Source organism: Helianthus annuus, chromosome 11, assembly GCF_002127325.2.
Source record: "Helianthus annuus cultivar XRQ/B chromosome 11, HanXRQr2.0-SUNRISE, whole genome shotgun sequence".
In the NCBI taxonomy this organism is placed as follows: domain Eukaryota; kingdom Viridiplantae; phylum Streptophyta; class Magnoliopsida; order Asterales; family Asteraceae; genus Helianthus; species Helianthus annuus.
This window is the reverse complement of record NC_035443.2, coordinates 38,693,355-38,714,614: the sequence shown is the minus strand read 5'-3', so window position 1 is coordinate 38,714,614 and position 21,260 is coordinate 38,693,355. Positions and strand designations below refer to the sequence as shown.

The 21,260-nt window shown below is 41.4% G+C and overlaps 1 protein-coding gene across 1 annotated transcript in view; it reads right to left on the bottom strand.

The window, feature by feature from the left end:
- LOC110916902 (G-type lectin S-receptor-like serine/threonine-protein kinase At4g27290) overlaps window positions 1–21,059 on the bottom strand; it is a 46,861-nt gene extending 25,802 nt beyond the window's left edge. The window contains exons 1-3 of the mRNA XM_022161550.2: window positions 17,702–21,059; window positions 17,047–17,202; window positions 16,695–16,852 (exon numbers count right to left, since the gene is read on the bottom strand). Coding sequence (XP_022017242.1) covers window positions 16,695–16,852; window positions 17,047–17,202; window positions 17,702–19,010 — 1,623 coding nt within the window. The 5' untranslated portion in view covers window positions 19,011–21,059. The remainder of the gene's footprint in view (window positions 1–16,694; window positions 16,853–17,046; window positions 17,203–17,701) is intronic.
- Window positions 21,060–21,260: the final 201 nt, after the last annotated feature.

Below are 21,260 nucleotides of genomic sequence, written 5' to 3'. Positions count from 1 at the left end.
TCTCGACTGGTGTGAAAAAGGAATCCCACGTTAATAGTCAATCTTGTATTAGAACTTCGAAAACTGTGAATACTATAACAATACTTGACATCCGCTTGAAATGATCTGTTAATTCGTTCCTTCTTCCCATATCTGTAGAATCATGAACGGACGTGGTGGAGGTCGACGTGGTGGACGTGGCGAAATCCATATGACCCAAGCTGAGCTAGAAGCATTACTCAACGCTCAGGTGGCTGCAGCCTTGGCAGCTTATCAGGCTGGTATGACATGTACCAGACATTCCTTTCCTTTGAATCGTAAACTTGAGTCTTACTTGTTGGTATATTTTCTCTCGTTAATAGGTCAGCCGGCGCCACAAAACCAGCCTCACCCACCGGTTTGCACATTTAAAACTTTCATGGATTGCAAGCCACAGACCTTCAGTGGCACTGAAGGGGCTGTGGGACTTATACGCTGGTTCGAAAAGGCGGAGTCAGTGTTTGCGATATGTAACTGCCCAGTTGGGGATAGAGTAAAGTTTGCAGCAGGCACGCTTCAGGATGGTGCCTTGACCTGGTGGAATGCCCAGGTCCAACTGCTAGGTATTGAGGCGGCGAACGCCACTACGTGGGATGATTTTAAAGAACTGATGAGGGAGGAATACTGTCCTCGAGATGAAATAGCGAAGTTAGAGAATGAGTACTATCATCTGACAATGGTGGGGTCTGAGATCGAGGCGTATGTGAAGCGGTCATATGAGTTAGCTGATTTGTGTCCAAACTTGTCCCGACCCATGCCACGAAGAATCGAGTTGTTTATTAAGGGGTTACCTCCACGGGTGAAGGGTTTAGTTACAGCAGCGAACCTCAATAACCTAACCCAGATTGTTAGGTTGGCACATAAAATCGTTGACCAGGAGGTGGAGAGCGACTCATTGCCACCTCGTATTTCTAGCACTACCACAGCTGCCACTACTTCCACTGCATCTGCTGCTGATAGCAAACGTAAGTGGAACGATACAGACAAGGGGTCCAACTCTGCACAACCTCAGAAGAAGACGGATACTCGAGTGAATCAGAACTCGAGTAACAAATCAGGGCAGGGATCATACGCAGGGAAGCTACCCTTGTGCAGCAAGTGTAACTATCATCACAAGGGACAGTGTGCTCGTGTTTGTCATCGATGTAATCGACCAGGGCATATGGCTAGGGATTGTAGGGCCACTTTTCCAGCTCAGCAGCAGCCGTCACAGCAGATGGGTAGGCATCAATCTCAACAAAATCAGGGTACTCAGAAAGGGTGTTATCAGTGTGGGGCCGAGGGGCACTTCAAGCGAGACTGCCCTCAACTGAAGCAGAACACAGGGGATAGTAATGGGAACAACAATACGGGGAACAATGCGGGTAATGTCGCGCGTGGGCGCGGGTTTGTGTTGGGGGCTGGTGAAGCGCGGAACGACGGCAACGTGGTTACTGGTACGTTTTCAGTGAACGGTGTTATTGCTTCTATTTTATTTGATTCTGGTGCCGACTGGAGTTACGTGTCTTTGGAATTTAGTTCTCAGTTAGGGCTAAGTCCTACACTTCTTGTAATGAAACACATAGTAGAAATCGCAAATGGTAAAACAATCGAAGCTACACATGTTCTACTTGGGTGTAAAATCGATCTTCTGGGTCAAGTATTCGACATTGACTTAATACCTATTACTCTTGGAAGTTTCGACGTGATCGTTGGAATGGACTGGTTGTCCAAGTATCAAGCGGAGATTCTCTGTAAGGAGAAGATCATACGTGTTCCCCTTCCTAGTGGGGAATTTTTATCAGTTCAGGGTCATCGCAGTGGGACCCCGATTAGCATTGTCTCAGCAATGAAGGCTCAGAAGTATCTGCGTAAGGGTTATCCTGCAATTTTCGCTCTTGTCACTGATTCACAGTCAGATGAAAGGAAGATTGAAGATCTTCCAGTTGTTCGTGAATATTCTGACGTATTTCCTGAGGAACTCCCTGGTCTACCTCCACATCGTCAGGTGGAATTCCAGATAGACCTCGCCCCAGCGGCAGCCCCGGTTGCTCGTGCGCCATACCGTCTTGCGCCAGGGGAGTTGCAGGAATTGTCAAATCAACTCCAAGAGCTATTGGATAGGGGTTTCATCCGACCTAGCTCTTCCCCTTGGGGAGCCCCAGTTCTATTTGTGAAGAAGAAGGATGGGTCTTTCCGGATGTGTGTAGATTATCGCGAGCTCAACAAGGTGACGATTAAAAACCGTTATCCTTTGCCTCGTATTGACGACCTGTTTGACCAGCTGCAAGGGTCAAGGTTCTATTCGAAAATCGACTTAAGGTCGGGGTATCATCAGGTGCGAGTTAGAGAGGAAGACGTTCCCAAAACAGCGTTTCGGACGCGATACGGTCACTACGAATTCTTGGTTATGCCATTCGGGTTGACCAACGCACCAGCGGTCTTCATGGATCTCATGAACCGCGTGTGCAAGCCATACCTTGATGACTTCGTTATCGTTTTTATCGACGACATTCTAATTTATTCCAAGAGCAAGGAGGATCATGAGCGGCATCTGCGCCTCATCTTAGAACTCCTGAGGAGGGAGCAACTGTACGCGAAATTTTCGAAGTGTGATTTTTGGATACGGGAGGTGCATTTTCTGGGGCATATAGTTAATGAGTTGGGCATACATGTGGATCCTGCCAAGATCGACGCCATCAGAAATTGGGCGGCACCAAAGAATCCTTCGGAGGTGTGGCAATTTCTCGGTCTAGCAGGGTACTATCGTCGTTTTATTCAGAATTTCTCGAAGATTGCTCAGCCACTCACCTCATTAACACAGAAGAAGGTAGTTTACTCATGGGGAACGAAACAGGAGGATGCTTTCCAGCTCTTGAAACAAAAGTTATGCAGCGCGCCAATTTTATCTCTACCAGAGGGTACCGAAGATTTTGTGGTTTACTGTGATGCTTCGATTCAGGGTCTCGGTTGCGTGTTGATGCAACGCGAGAAGGTGATAGCTTATGCTTCTCGTCAGTTGAAAGTACACGAGAAAAACTACACGACACACGACTTGGAGCTAGGAGCAGTGGTCTTTGCACTGAAGATTTGGAGACATTATCTCTACGGCACGAAATGCACCATCTATACGGATCACAAAAGCCTTCAGCATATCTTCGACCAGAAAGAATTGAATATGCGTCAGCGTCGCTGGGTAGAGTTGTTCAATGATTATGAATGTGCTATCAAGTATCACCCGGGTAAAGCTAACGTGGTGGCGGATGCTCTTAGCCGCAAAGAACCAAAACCGAAGCGTATTCGTGCCCTACAGCTTACTATTCACTCTGATCTACCTGCTCGGATCCGTTCAGCTCAGATTGAGGCATTAAAGGAAGAAAATATCGAGGCTGAAGGATTACGAGGTCTACACAAGAAGAAGTTCGAGCAACGGTCTGACGGTATCTACTACTTCATGGAACGAATATGGGTTCCTTTATTTGGTGATCTTCGAGAGCTTGTGATGGACGAAGCACACAAGTCACGATATTCCATCCACCCAGGGTCCGATAAGATGTACCAGGACCTCAAGGTTTTGTATTGGTGGCCGAATATGAAAGCTCTCATCGCAACATACGTGAGTAAGTGCTTGACTTGCGCTAGGGTCAAAGCAGAGTACCAGAAACCTTCGGGTCTACTTCAACAGCCGGAGATACCCATGTGGAAATGGGAACAGATTGCTATGGATTTTGTTACGGGGTTACCGAGAACGCAAGCTGGGAACGATACTATATGGGTGATTGTCGACCGTCTCACCAAGTCAGCACACTTCTTAGCGATCAAGGAGACAGATAAGTATTCGCAACTCGCAGCGGTGTACCTTAAAGAGGTGGTTTCTAGGCACGGAGTGCCGACTTCTATTATTTCTGATCGAGATCCTCGTTTTACTTCGGAGTTATGGCAGGCTATGCATAAGTCGTTCGGCTCGCGTCTCGATATGAGCACGGCCTATCACCCACAAACGGATGGTCAGAGTGAACGCACCATTCAGACGCTAGAGGATATGTTACGGGCATGCGTTATTGATTTTGGAAAGGGGTGGGAGAAGCACTTGCCGTTAGTCGAGTTTTCCTACAATAACAGCTACCACACCAGTATCAAGGCGGCACCATTTGAGGCACTGTACGGGAGGAAGTGTCGTTCACCTCTTTGCTGGGCTGAAGTGGGTGATAGTCAGATCACGGGTCCTGAGATAGTACTCGAAACTTCAGATAAGATCGTGAAAATCAGAGAACGTATGGCAGCTGCTCGTGATCGTCAGAAAGCCTATGCAGACAAGCGTGCCAAGGAGGTAGTGTTTGAAGTGAATGACCGAGTTATGTTGAAAGTCTCACCGTGGAAAGGGGTTGTGCGCTTTGGGAAGCGTGGCAAGCTGAATCCACGATATGTTGGGCCGTTTAAGGTTCTGGAGTGTATCGGTAAGGTGGCTTATAGATTGGAGTTACCTACTGAACTGGGTAATGTTCACGATGTATTTCATGTGTCGCAGTTGAAGAAGTGCTATGCTGACGACCCATTAACGGTACCTTTACAAGAGTTAAAGATCGACGACAAGCTGCAGTTTGTAGAAGAACCCATCGAGATTATGGACCGTGAGGTCAAAGTGCGTAAACACAGTCGTATTCCTATTGTGAGGGTTCGTTGGAACTCAAGGCGTGGGCCGGAGTTCACGTGGGAGCGCGAGGACCAGATGAAATTGAAGTACCCTCATCTCTTTCCCAAAGACATGGCAGAATCAAGCAAAACTGGTGAATCTCGGGGCGAGATTCCCTTTCAAGTTGGGGATGATGTCACACCTGAGCAAAATCTGCAACAACCCTGATTATCACGTCGCGCCTTGGGCTTACTTGTCAAATTTCGGGGCGAAATTTCTTTCAAGATGGGGATGATGTGGCAACCCGAACTCCCAAGGTTTGTGCTTTTCAGTTTTGTGATCCTCACTCCTTTTCTCGTTATTATTTTTGTCACGCTCTTGTATTCTAGTTATTTAGTGTTGTAATAAATAACGAGTAAACCTAGATGTAGGCGAGAATAAAACATTGTTTCTAAACCCTTCGGCCTACACGCGCATGTATCATGGGCCGAAGTATTCGAGCTCAATCAAATCTTAGATGTTGGGCCGGCTTGTGATCTCGGTTCATACACCCGCTCACCCAGTGAGAAATGGGCTATTATGTTGGGCCGTTGGGTGGTCACATACTAGAGGGTTATAAGTAATCGTATAAGTTACATCACAAAGCATGAAGCGAATACAAACCCTACTTTCCTCTCATTAGTTCATACGGCAGCAAGAGGCCCCATCTCCTTTGAAACATCATTCCGATTGGATCGAGTTGCGGTTAGTGGTTTGTTTACGTAATACATCTTTTTATTCATTGACCTTGCTATACCAACTTGCATATGAATTGCTAATGGAATGCGGTCCAATAGTGTTAGGCCTAGGGGTAAAGTTGTCGGCCATAATATGTAGAATATATATGATGATGAGTATGAATCTTGTGAATTAGGGATATGTTGGTAGTATATGGGAATGACATGTCTACGTGAATGTTTAATTATGATTTTGGTTCACATGCATGAGATATTGTTATAGCTTCCATGTGATTGATAAATTAGGAATAATGTTGTCAGATCCACTATAATGGAGGAGGTCCAATGAGCATCAAGTGTATATGTAATCTAGGATTATATTGAATCTATACTTTGTGGGGATAAACTGTTATGCTGGTAAATTGTATGTGACAATTGATATTGAAGTGATTTAATGAATCTGACAACATATGCTCTTATTCTTCATGTGCACAAGTATTGATGTTGAAATGAATTTGATACAACAGTAGACATCCTTTGATTTTGATACCACTTTACGGTGGTAAAGTCGGTTGGCTGCTAACATGGGATTGCCTTTTACTTGTGCATGTGATTTTTAATTCGGTCCAATGATATTAAAGGAAAAGACATGGTGGTCGGCCAACATAGGAGTAAATATTAATAATATTAGGGAATGAACATTATGGGTGGGTGTAATCGGTAGTAGGGTGGGATTGGTGGAATTATTGGCATGATCTAATTGGTGCAAGGGGGCGGCATATTGTTTTTAATGTGTGTGTGTTGATGTATGAGGGGCTGTATGCTTAAATAGATCATTTGTCTTACAAGCAATTAAATGGGTCACACATGCTTACCCTACTGTTGGGCCGCATCAAGGGTGGGATTGGGCTTGAAGTCCAACCGAGTTGTTATGGCAGAACCTTTATATGAATGTTGCTGTGATGCTTTTGTATGACAACAAATGCTTTTGTAAGACTTAAATTATGTCAACTAACTAATACAATTTGCACTACTTGTTTAATGTGTAAGCACTGTTGTGTGACATGATTAAATGAATGCGAAACTGATCGATTTTGGTAACTGCCTTAGGAGCTAATTGATTGACTGGGAACTAGTGTCTTAAATTTACCGAGCAACCTAAGGTGAGTTCACTACATTCGAGCATGCGTCCCAGTGGTTGGGGACAGTCAGTGGGTATTCCATGGGGGGGATAAGGCTTTGGGTAAAAACAGGTATATTGGTTAATGATCTCACCTATCATCTTTTGTAAGTCCCTCATCGGGTATTAGTTAGTAGCGCTACTTAGGTTTGGCACCCTCACACCGCTCCTGTAGAGGACGGAGGTGAACTAATGACCCAGTCTGGCCCAGTACTAGATAGGAGTACGTGGGAAGGGCAGTCGTGTATTTCAGGAGCCGTCATTGTTCGGAATTGAGATATTAACAATATTACTTGCATTGGTTATTGAACTGTTTTACATACAACGGGTACAAACGTTTTCTAAAACTGTGAACTCGCCAGCTTTGTCTGATACACGTGTTACATGCTCGCAGGTCCTTAGGTACTTTGTCTGATACACGTGTTACATCCATTGTCCATCATAGAGTGTGTGAGTCGTCTCGGGATCCAAGATTGATCGTAAGAGTTCTTGACAATCAAAGGCCATGTTTGCCTAAGTCTCTTAGATCACTTGGTGAAGACAAGTGTTTAGTGTAATACTTTTTATTTTTAATCTTTTGCACTTTTTAATTGCTTTTGTATTAATGACTTTAATTACTAGTTTCTTATGTTGAAGGTGATTCTTCCTTATCGTTTGTCCGTGGTGTCTTGGCATTATTTTACTGTCTATATAAAATAAAAGATTTTCACCATTCATATCTCCACGGTCTATATGGAGGTATGTTGGCTACCTGGTCGGGGGTTAAGGGAACGATTTGGTAAGAGTCTTGCCATTGTTTAGTGTATAGATCCTGCAAAGGACCTGGGTCAAATTTAGTAGGACCTCCTTCAATACCCAAAGGTATTGGATGGCGGCGGTCCAAACTCTTTGATCCCCTCATAAGTTAAACTACTATTAAAACTTTAACCCAGCTACTTAGGACTGTATCCCTGCTGACTCAGACTTCTTAGCTGAGGGTAACGTCGCCTTCAAAAGAGGGGCCTACCACATTATGCATTAATAACTTAATTAATTATCTTTCAATAATCCGACCCTTTAGGATTGTATCCTTGCTGACTCAAACTACTGGGTTGAGGGTAACGTCGCCTTCAAAAGGGGGGCCTACTACAATAACAAAGATAATCTCTTAAACAAGTGCAAAAGTGCGAAAATAATCAAAGGTTACACTAACACACGAGTCGTATCCAAGTGGTTCATCTTGTCTATCTGTTTTTATTTTTATTTTATTTTTTCAGCAATTTTATTTTCTTAGTTTAAAAATCTTTTTCTAACATTTTGATTTGATTAGACGTTGAGGATAAACCAGTACTAAAAGCTCTTGTGTCCTTGGACGACCTCGGTATCTTACCAACACTATACTACGTCCACGATGGGTGCACTTGCCCATATGTGTGTTTATTGTTAGTAAATATCGTGTTTTATAAATTTAAAACTTGGCTAAAAAGTGTAAAAGGGCTTAAAATACATACCTAAAACATATACACACTTCACACGCATCATGTTTTTGGCGCCGTTGCCGGGGACACAAGGATTTTAAGAAAGTTAGGAATCAACCTAATCAGTTTTTTTATTTTCTTTTTATTTTTTATTTTTTAGGATTTTCTTAATTTTTCAGCTTCTGTAGAACACAGCACGGGCCATGCCTGCTGAACACGCCCCGTGCCCAATCTTTGGAACTGGCAATCCTGTTTTAAGTCAGAAAGTAAGCTGAACACGGGGCCGTGCCCACTCAACACGCCCCCGTGCCCAAGATTCAGTTACTGAAAATAGAACTGTAAGATCCCGACGGTTGGTAATTTCTAACATAAAAATGAGTGATAATGATCTTTTTTACTTTCGGCACTCTTATGGTACGTGGTTTCAATTATGTGGAGGCGGTCATAAAGAATTAGAATGTTATTTTCTAAATTATAAGCCCCACTATATAGACCCATCATTTTCCTGTATCCTTAAGATGGGCGAAAGTAAAAATAATCCTTATCTCTCTCTCGAAGGCGCCCAACCAGATATTTTAGGAGAAATGCTTCTTGATGAACTATTTCAACTAGAAGATCTGATTCTTAATTGGTTAAAAGAACTTAGGATGGATTTCCTTAATTTATCTCAAGACGATGACCAAGAAGAAATGTTGAGATCGCATTCAAACAACCTCGTTGCTCCCGAAAATACCTTCAACTCTAGCGAAGACTTGGACGATAGTCGTCCCTGTGCCGATTGTGCCGTGAAGGACTACCCATCGACTTCGTTCGATGCATACATAGACCTGAGCGATTCGGCATACACCTTCTTTAACGAGAGCCCGGAAAAGGGTTGGACTTGTCCACCTACATTTAGCATAGGAATCACACTCACCGACAACCTCTTGCTTGTTTGTAAACAATCTTTTAGGACTTTCATAAATGGGATTGTCTTGTCAGTCACTTTTGACAAGAAGTGATTGAGTGCGATCAATCTTCCGTTTAACTGCTGAATGTCCTTGAGGGACCTTGGGGATCTCATCTCTACGACTGCTTGCTTTTTTCTGGATTGGCTTTGATCCCCCCTTTAGTCACTACTACCTCCAAGAACTCTCCTTCTTCTACCACAAAATAGCACTTTCCTGGATTTAACTTCAGGTTTACTTCCTGCATGGTTCTGATTATTTCTGCCACGTCTTCTAGCATAGCAGCTTCTGTGAGGCTCTTAATAACAATGTCATTCCAATAGACCTCTACGTTTTGCCGTAGTTGGTCCTTGAACTATGTGTTTACGAACCTCTGGTAGATCGCTCCCGCGTTCTTGAGCCCGAACGACATCTTGTTATAGCAGAAGGTCCCCTCATCTGTTACGAATGTCATCTTCTCTTCATCTTCCAGGGACATCGGAATCTGGTGGTACCCCTTTTATGCGTCCAAGAAACACTTTAGGGGGTATTGGGCCAGTGAGTCTATCTGGACGTCAATCTCGGGTTGGGGTAACAGTCCTTCGGGCATGTTTTGTTCAGGCCTTTGTAGTCCACAGATTCTCCACCCTCCATCTTTTTTACTTACCATCACTAGGTTTGCGACCAGGTTGGATACCTGACTTCTTTCACGATGCCAGCCCTAAGGAGCTTCTTGGTTTCCTCATAACTGAGTATGCTTTAATCCATTGATGAAGCTGCTTATCTTCATTACCTCGGGTACCCCTTTTATGTTCATGCTCTCCTTGATGAACCTCTCCATGTATTGATCTACCCGTTTGTTGTCCCTCTGACGGATATGCATGATCTCATTAGGGTTTTTGACTACCTTCCTCTACTGGTGGAAGTTCCTAAGGAACTTCTCACACAGGTCCTCATAGCTGTCGATACTTCCTGCCGGGAGACTATCAAACCAAAGACGGGCTCCTTCGGTTAATGTCTGCACAAACATGTGACACCTGGTGGGCATAGACCACTGACCAACCGGACCGGCTCCCCTAAAGGCCTGGAGGTGGTCCTCAGGGTCTTTGGTCCCATCATATTCATCCAGGTTACTAGGTAGTTTGAGTTTTGGAGGCAAAGGTGCCTCGGTAATTCGTCTGATGAATTTTGAGACCTCCATCATTCTTTTGATCTCTTTTGGCAAGTAGGGCTTGTCTAGTACATCATTATACTCACCTCCATCATTCTTTTGATCTCTTTTGTCACCTCACTTCTCTTCCATTATCACAGCTTTTTCTTCAGGGGTCATCTGCTTGAACACCACCATGAAAGTTATTAAAGGGTCTGCGTTGGCACTCCCGTCATGAGAAGAGGTGTTACCTTAATTTTGGGGTGTGTCGAAAACAAACCTCGACCGTAAACTTTCCAGTCTTTCCATTTTTTCCAAATCATCAAGTTGTCTACGTAACTCATCCTTGTGTCTAGACACGAACTCTAGGGTGATGTCGCTCTTTTTAGGTGTTGGTTCTGTGTCGTTGATGGCCTCGAACTCACCGGTGATATCCTCGACAGTGACCTACTTCTCTGCTATTTGGGTTGCCTTCGAAATTTTAGATTTGGGAAGTGCTGGGGTCGTCATTCTTTGAGCCGTTTTTGAAAGAAAACCCTTCCAAACATAAGTGTTATTGTTAGGATATCTCTGTTGACAGTGTGGCAACCCGAACTCCCAAGGTTTGTGCTTTTCAGTTTTGTGATCCTCACTCCTTTTCTCGTTATTATTTTTGTCACGCTCTTGTATTCTAGTTATTTAGCGTTGTAATAAATAACGAGTAAACCTAGATGTAGGCGAGAATAAAACATTGTTTCTAAACCCTTCGGCCTACACGCGCATGTATCATGGGCCGAAGTATTCGAGCTCAATCAAATCTTAGATGTTGGGCCGGCTTGTGATCTCGGTTCATACACCCGCTCACCCAGTGAGAAATGGGCTATTATGTTGGGCCGTTGGGTGGTCACATACTAGAGGGTTATAAGTAATCGTATAAGTTACATCACAAAGCATGAAGCGAATACAAACCCTACTTTCCTCTCATTAGTTCATACGGCAGCAAGAGGCCCCATCTCCTTTGAAACATCATTCCGATTGGATCGAGTTGCGGTTAGTGGTTTGTTTACGTAATACATCTTTTTATTCATTGACCTTGCTATACCAACTTGCATATGAATTGCTAATGGAATGCGGTCCAATAGTGTTAGGCCTAGGGGTAAAGTTGTCGGCCATAATATGTAGAATATATATGATGATGAGTATGAATCTTGTGAATTAGGGATATGTTGGTAGTATATGGGAATGACATGTCTACGTGAATGTTTAATTATGATTTTGGTTCACATGCATGAGATATTGTTATAGCTTCCATGTGATTGATAAATTAGGAATAATGTTGTCAGATCCACTATAATGGAGGAGGTCCAATGAGCATCAAGTGTATATGTAATCTAGGATTATATTGAATCTATACTTTGTGGGGATAAACTGTTATGCTGGTAAATTGTATGTGACAATTGATATTGAAGTGATTTAATGAATCTGACAACATATGCTCTTATTCTTCATGTGCACAAGTATTGATGTTGAAATGAATTTGATACAACAGTAGACATCCTTTGATTTTGATACCACTTTACGGTGGTAAAGTCGGTTGGCTGCTAACATGGGATTGCCTTTTACTTGTGCATGTGATTTTTAATTCGGTCCAATGATATTAAAGGAAAAGACATGGTGGTCGGCCAACATAGGAGTAAATATTAATAATATTAGGGAATGAACATTATGGGTGGGTGTAATCGGTAGTAGGGTGGGATTGGTGGAATTATTGGCATGATCTAATTGGTGCAAGGGGGCGGCATATTGTTTTTAATGTGTGTGTGTTGATGTATGAGGGGCTGTATGCTTAAATAGATCATTTGTCTTACAAGCAATTAAATGGGTCACACATGCTTACCCTACTGTTGGGCCGCATCAAGGGTGGGATTGGGCTTGAAGTCCAACCGAGTTGTTATGGCAGAACCTTTATATGAATGTTGCTGTGATGCTTTTGTATGACAACAAATGCTTTTGTAAGACTTAAATTATGTCAACTAACTAATACAATTTGCACTACTTGTTTAATGTGTAAGCACTGTTGTGTGACATGATTAAATGAATGCGAAACTGATCGATTTTGGTAACTGCCTTAGGAGCTAATTGATTGACTGGGAACTAGTGTCTTAAATTTACCGAGCAACCTAAGGTGAGTTCACTACATTCGAGCATGCGTCCCAGTGGTTGGGGACAGTCAGTGGGTATTCCATGGGGGGGATAAGGCTTTGGGTAAAAACAGGTATATTGGTTAATGATCTCACCTATCATCTTTTGTAAGTCCCTCATCGGGTATTAGTTAGTAGCGCTACTTAGGTTTGGCACCCTCACACCGCTCCTGTAGAGGACGGAGGTGAACTAATGACCCAGTCTGGCCCAGTACTAGATAGGAGTACGTGGGAAGGGCAGTCGTGTATTTCAGGAGTCGTCATTGTTCGGAATTGAGATATTAACAATATTACTTGCATTGGTTATTGAACTGTTTTACATACAACGGGTACAAACGTTTTCTAAAACTGTGAACTCGCCAGCTTTGTCTGATACACGTGTTACATGCTCGCAGGTCCTTAGGTACTTGGAACGCGGGAACTTGCTGGCTGGAGGGCGCGAGTGGTCATGGTTGCCTTGCTGAGTTATTTCACAAACATTTATTTACTTTGATTGTGTGAAACATATACTTTGTTACACGTTAATGCTTCCGCTGAACTTATGGTTTTTGAACAACTTATGTTTGGGATTTCAGTATTATTAAATGATGAAACTTTATTTCAAACTTGTGATTCAATGTAATTGGTGGCTCATTGCTAGTCGTCACACGCCTAACAGGGACACTCCCTAGGTGGTAATTTGGGGGTGTGACAGACAGAGGTCCCATGGATGGCGCCAATGTCGAATCCCCTAACTCCGGTTGGTGATTGAAGAGACTCGTCAACGCTTAGAGAGATCTTCCTTCAAGTCTACAAAACAAAACACCGTTAGCCTCGTCATGGAGGGCCCGGGGGGATCCGTGACCAAGCTCCAACGTGAGAATAAGTAAACTTGCTGGAGACGAAAGGTAATTCTGGCGTGATGGAGCTGCCAGAATATTTGGTGTGAATCCTAGGTTCGAGTATTCAATGTGATTGAGAGAATGTTCAAAATTGATGCTGCTTGTGCGACTAAATGTTTGTGTGAGTAAAAGTTAAGGTTCTTCAATGCATATCTGCAACGATCATATGCGCAACTTATATAGAAAGATAAGCTTATCACATAGCGAGGATCCCAATGCAATTATATTTAACGGTATTCCCATGTGCCAGAAAGGATCTCTGGTCACGCTGGATACGTGTTCCCTTATAATCGGCGAGGTGCTCTTTGCATTTAATGAGGCATGTACCTTCCTCATACTTCTTGGTGCCGTTTCTCTTTTGTTGTAGGCATTTAATGTCTGTGCCTGAGAAGACGACATGAGTTGATGGGCTTTCTCGTTCCCGATCTTTTACTTACACACCGGATCTTTGAGAATGCGAGAATGGGACTTTTGGGGAGCCCAATAGAGTGGCCCAAGATGAGGAGCCCGACCAGGGGCCCTCATCAACATTATTTTTCTTCAAAATTTTTCATTGTTCTTCTCCTTCTCTCCCTAATATTTTATCTAGGCGTATCCTAGTAGTTTCTTACGAAAATCCAATACATAACACAAACTTTTTTTTTGTATTTTGCCAAGAAGGGTATCCGGGCAACCCTGACCTCCACCTTGATCCACCTAACCTTCCCTATGTAGGTAAGAGACCATCACAAGTCACAATGTTTTGTTGAAACATCACAACTCTTTGTGAAAAAGTATGTTAGTTGTCAGTTAAATCAAATCTGTCCCTGAGTGTTCAATTACATTAGTAGGAGAATCTTGAGAACAATGTTACCATTAATTATTGCATAAAATTCAAGTTGATGACAAAGCACCCTTACTACTGATAACATTTGCTACTGCTCACAACTATTGCTTATAGCATAATTGCCATTTTTGGACCAAGTTGGTGCTAATCAAAGTTACTACAGATGAGTAGTTACTACTTACGAAAAGTTACCGTTGATGACGAGTTACAACCGAGTACTAGTTACCACTGATGATTAGTTCCTACTAACAATAAATTCACATGTAACTTTCCATTAACCATGAAAATCTTAAGCAACTTCCATGGATTTTCAACTATTCTAATTGTACTAGGGGCTCTACGTACCCCTTTTTGGATTAATTGGTTGGTTATGGATCACGGGTCACGGGTCACGGGTCAACGGTTCACTAGTCGGGTCTAGCTAACGGGTTAAGAGTTGTCTAACCGAATCTAATTAGAATAATGGGATTATACCCATGGTTCAAAGGTTGCACCTAAGTTATTAAAGAATATGTGGTGTGTTGACCGAATAAGTTGGAGGAAAAGTAGAGTTTCATGTGGTGGAAGTCATGGGGCATGGAGCTTTTACGTGGAATTTATTTTCAGCACATGTTTTTATTTATTTTGTTATATATATATATATATAGAGAGAGAGAGAGAGAGAGGATCGTGCTAGTATGTTTCTTTGTAACCATATTTTTAGTAGAATACAACAACTTTCATTTTTCTTCTTCTTTGCAAGTTATATATCCCACATAAATAATACATACATACATATGTAAGTTTTGTAGTGTGTGTTAGTGGGGCCTGAACCAACGTTTGGTCTCAGAGCCTAGGGCTCGAGAAGTTGGTTTGAAGATCGGCGGAAGCCTTCGCCGCCGGCGGTTGTGTCGGTCGGTGGAGGGTAGTCGTAAAAGAAGGTGTTGCCTCGGGACTCTTATACAGCAGAAGACGAAGACCGGGAGGTGGTTTATGTCAGTCGTTGTCGTGCGAAGAGTACCAGTTAGGATGACGGGTGAACACCGGTGTGTCTCGTAGCTGTTAGTCATGATCAAAGGAGTTGAAAGGGCTGTTTTGATAGAAGATATTGTAGGTACCTTGATCAGGTTGTTAGTGATAAGAGGAGACCGGCGTATGTGCGTGAAAAGCGGACAGAAATGATCCGTCAAAGCAGGTGGCTTTGTTTTCGCTTCGTTTAGCAGTTGAACGAAAACCGTATAAGCGGGTAGGTTTGTTTTCTTTGTCGGTGGAGTGGCCTCTTGAACAAGGGTGATTGGAGAAAGGTAAAGAAAAAAACACGGTGTAACATTATGGCGTTGGAGTTCAAATCGGGTGGCTTTGGATTTGGCCGTGGAAGAAGTCGTCAATATGTGATAAGTCAAGATTGTTAGTGAACAATTCCAACGAGATACCATGTTACATGTTACAAGTGTGGTGGTTTTAATTTGGGATGAACCGGGAGACTTTGGACGTGGTCGAGGTGAAGGTCGCGTCTCCGGTAAAAGTCGTAGTATGGTTCTAGAGGAGACGGTGGTTCGGTGTTGTAAGTGACAGGTGTGAACAAACCGATTAAGGGGGTGATTGTTGGATTAATCGGTTGTTTATGGATCATGGGTCACGGGTCAACGGTTCACTCGTCGGGTCTAGCTAACGGGTCAAGAGTTGTTTGACCGAATCTAATTAGAATAATGGGAATATACCCATGGTTTAAAGGTTGCACATGAGTTAATAAAGAATACATGGTGTGTTGACTTAATAAGTTCGAGGAAAAATAGAGTTTCATGTAGTGGAAGTCATGGGACATGGAGCTTTTACGTGGAGTTTATTTTTAGCACATGTTTTTATTTGTTTTGTTATATATATATAGGGAAGGGTTATCTTGAGAACACTAAATATTGTGAGAACTGTGAGAACGAATAAAAAAATCAATCAAAACCGATTTTTTTAATACAAAACTCATTGTAATAAAAATACAACATCAAAAAAGAATTTAAAACATCAAATAATACATTTTTCCTCTCAAAATCACTCTTACTAGATTTTTTACACGTGTGTAAATATAACAAATTTACACATGTGTAAATTTTCTTTATTTACGAATTCACGATAATTTAAACGTGTAAATTTAATTTATAACATTGTATTCAAATAATAATGATAAGTGCAAAAAGAAATTTTGAATTTGAATTGTTTTTTATCAAGTTCTCATGATTTTTTCATTCGTTCTCAGGATTCTAGCGATATTTGACGTTCTCATTTAAACCCTCCCTTATATATATATATAGGATATATATATTTAGCATAGTGCTAGTATGTTTCTTTTGTACCCATATTTTCAGTAGAATACAACAGCTTTCATTTTTCTTCTTCTTTGCAAGTTATACATCCCATATACATAATACATACATACGTAAGTTTTGTAGTGTGTGTTAATGGGGCCGAACCAACACCCCTTAGACCCACTAGTGGATAGTAGCCCAACCTTACCACAGGGTGATGCCTCACTGGAATCCACAGGTCATTAGGGGTTTCACCCCTTGTAACACCAGGTTCGTTGGTGCCAAAGATGAGAATAGCTTCGAACAACCCAACATGAGTATACTACACCTCCTTACTTGTATTAATGTTTATTACGATTCTAATCTGGCCTTAAGTAAATCAATCTAATCTAAAATGACTTGATAAGTGCAAAACCACCAGCATAAACACCATATTTACAACACAGAAGGTCAAGGAGTCATGGAATACCTTGTAAACTGGGCCATAACCACCCTCTCCAAGTTTGTTGTTCATTGAAAAGTTGTTTGTCGCTTTAAGTAATGCAGACAAGCCAAAATGTGGTAGCTCTAGATCTTCGTTGCCACTTCTATTCTCATGATCAAGTTCAAACTCGTTTTGGGGCATCCCTGTGAAGTGAATAATTCTTTTGAAAGAGCTAGTAATGCTCAATACATATATGTGACAAAATGATTCAGTAGGTTTTATACAATTTAAAATACATTTTGGGGGATATTTAAGTGTTCTTGTTTTGTTTGGATTATAAAACATAATATGAACGGACAAATTCATAAGTAGAGAAATACTAGTTTTAACTCTATACCTTGTTGATATTGCTTCTTCCTATTAAAGCGATAAACTAAGCATATTGAAACTAGGATGAAGAAAACCAAAAATGCTATGAGGACCATTACTTGTACTCTTATCCCTTCATTTGAGCTTTTCCTGTTTTCTGTTGCACTTGAGCTGTTCCTGTTATCTATCAAGTTTGTGCCAAAATTTAATTTAATGTTCATGTGATGATATTTTCTTATGAAAATAAAAAATAAGAGTAAATTACAAAAATCATCCATTATGTATGCCACTTATTGCAAACTGTGTCCTTTGTCTTCAATAATTACAGAAAACGTACTCGATGTTTGCAAACTCTAGCAAGTTATGTCCTTTACCCTAACTCAGTTAATTTTTGTGGTTAAATCTGACTAAATGGACCCCCCCATAAGGGTATTTTTGTGGTTAAATCTGACTAAATGGACCTCACATGAGAGTAAAATGACCAAAATACCTTCATGTCGGGTCCATTTGGTCAGATTTAAACATAAAAAGTTAACTGAGTTGGGGCTAAAGGACATAACTTGCAAGGGTTTGCAAACACCGAGTACGTTTTCTGTAATTATTGAAGATAAAGGACACAGTTTGCAATAATAAGTGACATACATGTAATTTACTCTAAAAATAAATATATTGTTTTGGTTTACCTAATTCTGAAGGTGGCATGCGTATATAAAGAGTGTCCCCATTTTCAGAAAACATTCGGATATCAATTAAGTCACCGAACCAGAGCAAGCAACCACTTCCAGCCCCTGAGATATTGGAATTTGTGTAAGCAGTACATGAACAATTGCTCTTGCACATCTTCTCACAGTCCACAAGGGTCATGGTCTGGTTATACCATGACGCCTTAGTGTCGGGTAACTTCAAGTTAGAATATTTATTGAACCCTTCCCCTGGTCCACAATCCAAAGGGATAGCACGTTGGCACCCTTGTGATGGATCTGCACCTCTCCACTGATCAGGAGATCTGGGTTTAAACCCCTTTAAACATTCACAAATTGGGGTATTGTCAATGTTGCATGTCCCAAATGGCCCGCACACAGCATACCAATCACATTGATCGTTTATGGGGGCCCAATAAACTGTCCAATTTTGTTTGCCATCATTCCAAAACAAGCGATTTAAAAGACCATTTGGATGTAACACTAGACGCATCAAAACGGAAGTATTTATAAGATAATTCTCGTAGTAAATTTCTCTTTGATTAAGAACAAAGGTGTAGTTGTAAATAGTGTTCGGTCTCATATTGGGGAATCCGGTATACCTGAGTCCATTCCATGGACCAATCCGGGACTTTATGTCTGGGCCGTCCATTAGGATCACCTGAGGATAACCTCTGGTATCAATCCCATAAGAAAAATTACCGGAAGCAGGATCATCATCGGATTTCCATGACGTCAGGTGCGATTCAAACCCAGTAACCAAATTCTTGCCATACTTCATTCCGGGAAGAAAGGTGTCTGTCAAAAAGTCGAAACTTTGCCATATGGGATTTTCTTGATCACCTTGCTCATAAATTATAAAGTTGCCTGTATCTAGAAGCTGCCCAATCGGATTCATCACCGATGTTCTTGAAGATTTCACTGACGACCATAGGATATTGCCTGTGGTGGCATCCCGGATAGTTAAAACTCCCAGAAGGGTGAGAGTTAGCTCGCCAGAGGTATGCGTGAGCGGTGCGTTCCGATTGGCTACCCATACAACGGTTTGTTTCGATATTTTCTTGTACCAAATCCCGACATAATGGTTCATGGAGTTGCCTGGGCTAAAAAAACCAAGTTCGAAGGTTTCTTGTGGCGAAACGATGGTTTCATTGTATCTAATGGGTTGGTTTGCAGATAGCGTACTATCTGCAGCATAGATACAAATTATAGGTGCATAAACTACAAGGAAGCCACAGATCAACCTGGTCTTGGTCACTCTTGTATCCTCCATTAACGTATCACTAACCATACTTTCACAATTTTGAAATAAGAACCTTTTTTATTCAGTTTTGAAAATAAAAACAAAACTCCGTTTTAGATGGACCCATGCAGTATCAATTACGCATATACATTTTCTTTCTTTGAAAGGGAATAGCATTTATTGTAAGTCTTTCATTGATATTATCCGTAGAAATTTATACGATCCAAAATAAAACAAATGTGTGTTTGTTTTTCGTTAATCAAATCAACCATTTTATTGAATACTGATATAATCCCGAATACTTTTACAGCCCGTCTCTGAAAATGTTCAAAAATTTTTAGACCATGTGCGAACAAAAAATACGGGCTATTAAATATAAAGTTTAAAAAGAATAGGGTAAATCACGCTTTTCGTCCTTTATGTTCGTATCGGATTGCAATGGATAGCCTTTAACTTCAATAATTAAAGTCGCAATCCTTTATTTGGAAAACTCATTACACCTTTCGTCCTTTAGCACTAACCAGGTTAAAATTTTCAGTTAAATATGACATGTGCCTTGCACATGAGGGTAGATTAGTCATTTTGCCCTTTTATTTAAAATATATTTATAATAAAGTTTAAATTAAAAACCCTTATCCATAATTCTCCCCCTTTCTGCAACTTAAACAAAACACCATCACCTCCATCAATGGTTGTCGCCGGCTACCAAAAAAAAACCCACCGGCCAGCAAAGAAACCTCATCACACCGACCACCAATCCGGCCACAATCTCCGAGATTTGACATTGAGAGAAACTGTCTGTTTTAGAGAGAGAAAGTTTTAGAGAGAGAATGTTGCAGCTCTGGTTATGGAGGTATATGCCATGGCCACTCTCCTCTCTCTACTCTCTCTCATCACTCTTCTCATCTCTACTTTCTCCTGTTAATTTCTATATTTATCAACTTTTTTTTTTCTAAAATCTCTCCACTTATGATCGAACACTTTCATCAACCACCCACCCACCACTACTCTCTTAGAGCATTCACATCCAATCCACTAAAAATATACATACATTCCACTAAAAAACAACTCCTATAACAATATATTTCCACTAAAAACAAATATTTTTTCTCTCTCCTTTTCAATATATATTACATTTTCTCTCACCTCCACTCACAACCACTTTCAATATATATTAAAAAAGTATAGGGGGTGAACAGTGTCCCTCCAAATATACAGATGAACAGTAACATTTTCTCTCTCCTCCACTCACAACCACTTTTTATACTTCTTATATTTTAAAAACTCTCCACACAGATTTTGATGAGAATGCTCTTACTCTACCCCTCATCTCTCTCTCTTTTTTCTCACTCACAACCAAACCCCCGCCACTGCCCCATCTTTATATAACGTTAACCTTCTAGAACAATCTTCTCTATACTTACAAATAGTAGAATCTCGATACTCTTTGTAACCCCTAGGGTCCGAACTGCCGACAGAGAGTGACGTAGGACTTACCGGCGGAGACGACGAACAAGTGGGTTTGAAAATTGTTTGTTGCAGTGACTCGGTGACCGAGCGACTGTGTTTGGTTGCAATAAACAGAGTCAGATGACTCATTTTGAGCTTGATTTTTGCAGTTTGTGGTTTGAACATGATTGTTGAATGATTGTTGCAGAATCTTGATGGGTGGTTACAACCGGAGCCGATTGTTGCAGATTCTTGTGAGATTTATCGGAGATGAAGTGGTTGTTGCAGAACCTTATCGGAGATGAAGTGGTTGTTGTAGAATCTTGAGGGGTGTTTACAACCGGAGCTCCGGTGACGGATCCAGTGGGAGTGTTTGTACAGTGACCATGGTTGTTTCATACATCGTTCTTTAACCCCGTCGGCCCAATCGAGGATTGATCGGAGAACTGAGAGGATTGTTATGGATTTTGGTGGGGGTTGGTGGTTAGGGCTTTGAGAAGAGAGGATTTTGGAGGGTTTGGGGGAGAGTTTGAGGGGAATTTGAAGTTTGAATTGAGAATTTAGGGTTTGAAATAGGGGTTTGATGGTTGTCATTTGGGGAAATTAGGGTTTGAAGGAAGAAGAACATGTTTTGAAGAAATTTGAGGTGAGTGGAGTGCAGGGTAGTTCTTTTTATATTTATATAACGTAATTATTATTTAGAAAATCATCTATTTGTTTTATTTGTTAAATATTTTAAATAAGTGAGTAAAATTACTAATTTACCCTCAAGTGCAATGCACATGTCATAATTAAGTAGAAAATTTAACTAAATTAGTGTTAAAGGACCTAAGGTGTGTTGAGTTTCCC